This window comes from Labrus bergylta, chromosome 10, assembly GCF_963930695.1.
Source record: "Labrus bergylta chromosome 10, fLabBer1.1, whole genome shotgun sequence".
Classification (NCBI taxonomy): domain Eukaryota; kingdom Metazoa; phylum Chordata; class Actinopteri; order Labriformes; family Labridae; genus Labrus; species Labrus bergylta.
In genome coordinates this window covers 20,198,774-20,206,930 of record NC_089204.1, presented here as the reverse complement: position 1 = coordinate 20,206,930, position 8,157 = coordinate 20,198,774, and the positions used below count along the sequence as shown (strand labels likewise).

Below are 8,157 nucleotides of genomic sequence, written 5' to 3'. Positions count from 1 at the left end.
GTCTCGCAGCCAAAAGACGACTGATGACTGGATTTGAATCTGAATTATTTAGTGGCCCTTTATGTTCAATGTAGGTGATTTCAATGGAGAAAAGACACTTCTAACATAATGTTCCAACATTCAGTGAAACTGACAAAAGCGTTTGCAAAATCCCAATCAAATTTTGCCATTTAAGTGTGAAAAATAACAAACCTTTCCTGTATTTTCCAATAAAAGCCATCTCATCTCACTTCACAGGATATGGCAGAGAGGTAGCTTCTGATATACAAAGATATGATTTCTTCCTGTCCGTCTGTATGTCTGTTAGTTTCCTTGCAGGTCTCCTCCAGACAGTTTCAGTATCCACCCAGGCAGCACAGAGACCTTGTTTGAAGGTCATGTCAGCACTGGGGCATAAACGTTAGACCTTTTTGTGGTCAGGGTAAATGTACAAGGCCGCCCTGCGGGAGCACTCCTTCCCTCTCTTTAATCGGCGTATAACAGGCCCTTGTAGAGCCAAACTGTCTGCGACACATCAGCACTTAGAAATAAAAACCCCTCAGCCGACCCAGCAACGGCTGCGGTTGGAGTTCGGCGGCTGGATCATTTCAGAGGGACAACACAGACGATCCACCAGTAGACGGGAAACAGGATGGGAAAAATCCATGTTAAAGATTGAGTAGAACTGCCTCATTTCTGTGTTCTCAAATATTATATTTTCAACTTTTACATATTAGACATTTTTTATTCGACCCTAAGACAAAAAAGACAATGTCTCCTTGTTAATAATATACAAATGAAAACTAATGGACTTGCTGCACTGACTTTATGGACACAGTTGTATGGCAGGTGTACTTTATGACACTTTGTTGTCTTTTAAAGCTGCAATGATAAACCTTATTAAAGATATTTCATTACAAAGTTCATGTCTTGAAAATTAATTTCACTTTAATTCCTACAATAACACTAGATAGCAGTTTTAGATCTCTTGTGTCTACAACTGTTACCAAAACTAAGCATATCAAAAAATAATATTCAAAAATTATAATGAATGAGCATTTTTATTCATCTGTTTTGTATATTTGTTACTCGATTAACCACAAAACATGTCAAGATAATTTCAAAACTGTTCCCTTTCCTTAACAACCAGCTCCCTTAGCATATAGCGTGTAATCCGTAAACACTGTATAAATCAAATAAGGCAAAGCCCAGAGTATACAGTCATCTCTCTCAGTCAGTGAAGCCAATAATTTGAAGGAGCCAAGAAAGCAAACTTAACAGTTCTAATGCTCGAGCCGAGAAACTTAATTTACCAATTTGCAGGAAGACAAGATGGCAGGAAACAAGCCAATTTGCCACGTGTGCAGCGCACAACAAACCCCAGCCTCGCTCCCCCGGCCTCATGAGAGGTAATTATCCCTAAAAAAGAATGCCATGCTGTATTAAGATGTAGCCGCATCAAAACGAGGGAGACAGCCTCATTACAAGTAATTATGAGGGAATTAGAAACATCATTTAACTAAACGAGCAAATAATGTCCAGGATATTGAAGAAGCTGCCTGCACTTCTGCCGACCGCTGCAAGTCCCATTACAAAAATTGTAGGTCTTTAATAGAATAATGACATGCTTTATCTTCTGAGAGGGTCTCGGAGCAGAGGGAAGGGCTGAAAGGGGGAGAGAGAGAGAGAGAGGGGAGGATGTGAAAACAACTGTTGCAGTGCTCTCCCTCCTCAGTGTGGTCTCACTCTTGAGTGTGTAGCATAAGGCCTTCAAGATAATCCCCCTATTATCCTTACAAATACAAAATGGAGAGCAGAGAATTGTATCTCACATCCATTATGGTGTCAAAGGTAATACTAATGGACTTATCTCCAGAGTAAATGCCGAGTTCCTTCCACCTACTGCAGCCTGTAATAGTTTGATGCATATTGGACCAGGAATGGCACTTCACAAGAGGCAGTTCAAGACGTGGTTGTTAATTCAACAATGAACCATAATGCTTTTTGCAATTAGAGGACTAATCCTGATCTTTTGGTTGAGTTTTGTTTAAGGGGGGGTTAACTGTGACTGTTTTTTTTGTGGTTCAAATAGCAAAGCCGCTTGAATTTGACCTAGAGTTTTTAAAACATCTAAATGTGTCATGTTGAGTCAATATGTGAAAATAATTTAAGAGTGTTACCCATTATGTGTCAAACTTAAAAGCTGTTTTGATTTAAAAAATTGGGATATCTCATGTTATTGTCGCTCGTTCCATTTGCCATTTGCAATAGGATTTTGAGTGTGTCTGTGAAAATCCAAAATAATTCCCAAAGATGTAAAAAATAAACATGTGTATGTTGCATTGCCCATTTCCCTTTGCCCGGTACAGTCACATATTCCTCTTCTGTTAAAGACAACGGTTAGAGGGTCGGGGGAGGAGAAGAAGGGGGGACTAACACAATTTCCCTTCAGCTCTTTCATTTCCAGTTGATATAAACCAGAATCAAGAAAAATCACTTCTGGTCCGAGCTCTCCTTTTTAACCATTAACCCATAAATACAGAAGCTGGTTAAAGCTGGTGGATGACAGGGCCTGCCTCAAAAACCTCGTTACGCTGCCCTCAAATTCATTTAGGGAGCAAACAGGTCTTGAGAGTTGTCTGGCTTAATGCATCGCTATCGCTTTTAAAACTCTCGTCTTGGGGCAGACCCGGGGCTGTGCATCTGCTCGTGGTGTTATACTTCATAACGTTTCCACTGTAATACGAAGCCCTGCGTTCCCTCTTTAAATCAAACAGCTGTGGCTATGTGGGGAGGTTGCTGCCCAAATAAAAGGTTAAGGGGCTGAAAATGTGAAAAGTAGTTCAAATACTAAAATAGAGCAGTATTAATAGAGTTTTGTTTTTGCAGCCTGTTTGAATTTAATGGTGTCTTTATTAAGTTAGCTTTGATTTTCAATGTTTTATTGTAAGAAGTAAAAGAAGCGATATCTGCTGGTTTTAGTGCAATTCATTATGATCCTGTAAATATGCTCTAAAAACTACCCAGAGAATCAATTTGCCTGGTGCTCTCCGTCTTTGCCTCTCTCTCGCTCTCTCTCCTCACTCTGTGTGTAGCCCACAGTTTCCATTACTCCCATCATAAATTATAACACAGAGTGAAATACACTTGCTTTTCACCTTAGCAGGCAGGTTTGATGAATCCTAAGGCACAACACATCATCTCAACAAATCTTCATCACCATGCCAGGCGCTGTCTCTTTGCAGTTTAAACCACTTCAAATCATTTTCATTGCCCTGCTATTAAAATTTGTAATTCACACCTGCCATTGCGGTGATACATAGTTACATCGAAACGCCCTCCTCCACCCCCCACAACCCAACTCCACCTATTCCTCTCTTTCACTTTCTCTCTCTTTTGCTCATCATTTCATCGCCACACATCTTTCTCTCTCTCTCTCTCTCCACCTGTCTTGTAAATCAAACATCCTCAGGTGACAGGTCATGCAGATTTCCCACAAGTCACTGGGGTGCAAACATCCATCCAAAAGCGCATCGCATTGCCGTCACACCTGATGACATAATGACCACTTGGAAACTAATAAACAGCTTCATTCAACCAAAGCTATTGCTCCTTTTCATAAGTGTTACACTCGCCCATCTCTCTCTCTCTCTCCTATCTGTCACAAATTCATCCTCCTGCACCTCACCTCTTCTCCGCCGGTGCCGGAGTTACCCATAAATCACCGCTGTTGTCTAACGCTATCCATTTTCCCAGAAACACAGGGCGGCTGTTGCAGAAATTGGGTCAGGCATAATCTGCAGGGCAGCAGAGCCTGGCTCGTCATGATTCTGCTAGGTAATGTAGCCATTAGCACAGAGAGAGAGATAGAAGGGGTTGGGTGGTGGTGGTGGTGGTGGATGTGGAGGGGGGTAGGTATAGTACATGATGTGACACCCAAGAAAAGCTGGCAAATTACATGGTTTTATTGCTCCCCATCAAGAACGAGATGTGTGTGTGTGTTGGTGTGTGTGTTTAGGAGTGAGCAATTATTTTTTTCAGTATTTGCATTTATTGACTTGTTGTGAAATACTAAATTGAACTTTGACAAAATAACCAGACTTAGTGTTCAGGGCCCGCTGAAAATCTAAACTAAAGAATATAAAGTGGAACTGATAGCTTTTTTTTTTTTTTTTTTTACAGATAGAGAAAACAGAACAGACTGGATTGAAGAGTCTTGAACTCTGACAATACATCTCTTTATTATCTTTCCACCCACAACAACACCTGATGCTGGGAGGCAGACTTCAAATGAGAGAAGATCCAGCCAAGAGGTGTCATTATCTTGTGACTGTGTACATCTTACACCCTGTCTTTTCTACCTCTATATTACCTTTACATATACTGTACATGACTTGGTTTACCTCAGATTATTTAAGCTACCAGCATTGTTTTGGATGAAGAATGAATCTCAAAATACAATTTTGAAGCCTTTGCATTATAAAAACATTGCTTAATATTTTATTCTGTGCTTAGGAATCGAACAATTATGAAAGCCACAGAGAGAAAACCCTGCAGAGGGATAAACGCATGACAGTTCATGCTGTGTTCCTCAGTGGACACTAGGCTGCAATTAAAGAAGGCAGCTTTCCAGAGCTCAGAATCTCATTTCTAACACAATATGGTAACAACATGGGATGTAAGATGTGTCAGCCAACAACAAAGTAACCTAGGGTATTTTTCGTATGCAATTTGTGTAAATTAAGCAAGCATATTTAAGTTCTTTTCCTCGCTTTAGGCATCATCACAGCACAGGGGCTCTCATTTTGTACTATCTCTCATAAAGCTCTCCAGGTGAGAGAAACAATTATCTTAAACAATACTTCACCAATCATTTTAGCCTGTAACATGAACCTTTAACATACAGGGATAATCACCCTGGATTATAACAACAGAATGTCTTGTAGCAAAATTATTTGGGAACGATTTGCTTATAAAAGGACAAGACATGTAACACCCGCAGTCCTGACAAGTATTTCTACAAGTCCTTTAAAAAATATATTTTCTGGCAATATAAATTCATTTTAAAAAAAAAGTCAAATAAAACCAAACAAGCTTTCACTGAAATAGAAAATTTATTGAATGAGAAGGTTATTATTGGAGGTCTAAGTTACAATAGAAAGAATGATATTTTCCCTTAAATTGGATATTTTTCCCTGTCAGGTGAAATAAAATGACTGATGCTTAGTGATTTCTCTGACAAACCAATGTGAATAAAAAACTGTGGAAAAGCATTTCTGATATGAATACTAAACTCCTTTACTTTATTTAAGGAAGGAAAATTAAAATTAAAGTACAAAACGTATTATAATTTATTATACACATGGTGTATTTTATATGTTTAGGGAAGCTTGATTGCTTTCTTGTGAGACGTACAGCAGCTGCATAATAAGAATTTGCTCAACGAATAAAGTGATACAATTAATATACAGCGGTTATGTAGAGACACTTATGAGAATGTTTTTTTTTTTGTTTTTTTTTTACGTGGACTTGAGTGAACATACAGTGGAGTCAATCAGTACTCAATCTTGTTATACAGATTATATAAAGGTAACGCTGGCAAATTGCTTCCCGGGTAATACAGTGGCGTCGGAAAGGCGATAGACCGGGGAACCGGAACGCGCAGTAAGGAGTTATCTCTGAAAACCAGCGGCATGCCCACGAGTGTCTGTGCGGAGGCGTGGGCCATGTTTGCCGCCTCCAGTTCGGCTGATAGCTGCCGTTTCCATTTGTTCCTCCTGTTCTGAAACCACGTCTTGACCTGAGTCTCCGTGAGCTGCAGGCTGGAGGCTAAGCAGGCCCGCTCCGAGCTGCTCAGGTACCGCTTCATGTCGAACGTGGACTCCAGCTGGTACACCTGACTCCGGGAGAAAACCGTGCGCGTCTTCTTCTTGGATGAGTTTCCCTGCTTGTCCGCACCGTCTGCCTGTCTGTCCTCCGACAGAGGTGACATTTGATGGCACGGTCTCTCGCGCTCCTCCTTGTAATCCTGCAGCAAAGGCTGTGGCAGGTGCGGCCGCCGCGCGAGCCCGTCATTCCCAGATAGGAGTCCTTTGGCGGGACCTGCGCGCGAGGCGGAAGAGAAGAATATTAGCACAATAGCACAGAAAATAGGTGTTTTAAGCTCACTTTTACAGCTAACTGTTTAAAATCCCTTCTCTATTTAGTTTGAGTATTCGTTAAGTTTGAACTCTGACCTTTATTCGGTAAGCTGGTGACTTTTTAAAGTACGCACGGTGTAGTACAGTAGGCTAAGTTATTAATTACACCTCGCTCTATTTAACGCCCAATTGACGGCGTGTAGTGCAGCCATTTTTGAAACATGTTTCACCAATTAGCAGGCTCAATTAAATTTGAAACGAGAGGAAAGACAGAAGGCTAATTATTCGACCTTCCACTCTTCTGCTGCTGCTGCTGCGATGATAGTTTGCATATGATGGAACAAGTGGGATTGGATGGGCTGAATGTGAGTGTTACAGTCACAGACACAAGCTAATGAAATGTGAGCTGAAGTGCAAACAAAAACATCAAATACCAAGGCCTGATTATTTTGTATTTAACACGATTAATTAATAAGAAATTATTACGCAACATGTAGCCTAATTTAATGCAACTTAACCAGAAATAAACAACATTAAAGATGTAAATACAATAACATTTAAAATGTTCTTATAACCACCTCACATTTTTTGAATAATACAAATTGAATACTACTACTACCGCTACTATTATTAATAATAATAAAGAGTTCCTCACCTAAACAGAAGTTGTGGGCTTGGTGCTGGCTGCATGGCTCGCTGTGACCCGTATCGGAGCAGAAGCAGTCCGCTGAGTCCTCCCCGCCGCTGCACTCCTCCTCGGATGACACAGACAGTGAACGCCTCCTTGGAGGTGCCGGTGGTCCCTTGGAGAGCTCTTTGGTCCCAGAGCGCGGCGCATCGGACGGTGTGCCCAAGATGGACTGGATGGTAAAGCTGGAAATCGGGCCGGACGAGCACTTGCTCCCGCTGTCTTCTGTGCTACTCATTCTCGCTTCATAACAGTATTGAAGTATTGACTGAATCTGTCTGTCCCCTTGTTTTCCGTTATTGCTTCCTATACGATGGGTGCGTAAAATTACGAAAGCGTCTTTTGTCTACTGTTCTTTTCCCCCCTCGCCAGTATAATTGTTGAGTTTCAACATTAAAAGAGTTGCAGGTGTTTTTTCTACAGCTCGGGGAACATGAGTGTATTCCTGGTCCTCCTCCTCACGCTCTGGATCAGAAGCAGCAAGATTGCGTTGCTTCATTTGCATGTAGGTAAGCTCCTCGTGGGCCAATCGCAGCCACAGACACAAGCCCGGAAATTTCAAACTCCTGTCAAGCTTTTGGGACGAGATGAGAAGAGCGAGGGCAGCGAAGGAAACCAAATGCACATTTCTGATTTCAGCTACACGCAGAACCATTAGAACAATGTTCAGATGTTGCTGTATTTTATCTAGACTACTGTTTTTTATATTTCATTAAAAAAAACAAAAAACAATGTGAGTTTGTTATGGTTTTGAGTAGGCTACATCCGTTTTGTTATGATATTTAAGAAAAAATATTTTACCTTAAGATTATATTTGGTCATTATACAAATTTTACGGGTTTTTTTTTTCCTCCAGTAGCTAAATATTCTATGAAATATGTGGTATGTGGTCTCTACTGTGAATAAAGACAGCTTTAAAACATGATTTATGTGATACAGGAAAAATATGCTTTGTGTCTAATCCTACAATGCATCCTAACACAAGCACGAAAAGACTCAAGTAAACTGAGGATGACCCCACCCTAGAGAACTGTCATGTTTCCTTTTCTATTATCCTGTGCGTGCATGCTAAATTGTCCCGGGTGACTGCTGGTGACACGCGCTCAGCCTTGGAACTAATACAGAGGGCTAACTCATTTTTCCTGAAAATAATAAACTCATTCCGCGTCCATTATCTGCGATTAAGAATTAATTTGATCATTACTGAGCTAATCTGCCTCGTGATGACCGCGCGTGGAGTGGAGGCCGGCTAATTGATTGACTAATTGATTGGAGGTGGTGGGGGCCGAGTAGAGCGCGCGTGTCTCTGTTTGTGTGTGTGTGTGTGTGCGGTATGAGAGAACCACCCTC

General features: G+C 41.0%; 1 protein-coding gene across 1 annotated transcript; it reads right to left on the bottom strand.

Annotated features, from left to right (window-relative positions):
* Window positions 1-4,200: 4,200 nt before the first annotated feature.
* hmx2 (H6 family homeobox 2) lies at window positions 4,201-7,284 on the bottom strand. Its single transcript, XM_020639207.3, has 2 exons — window positions 6,775-7,284; window positions 4,201-6,081 (listed from the first exon to the last, which is right to left on the bottom strand). The coding sequence occupies exons 1-2, from the start codon at window positions 7,043-7,045 to the stop codon at window positions 5,534-5,536; spliced, it is 819 nt and encodes a 272-aa protein (XP_020494863.1). The 5' UTR covers window positions 7,046-7,284; the 3' UTR covers window positions 4,201-5,533.
* Window positions 7,285-8,157: the final 873 nt, after the last annotated feature.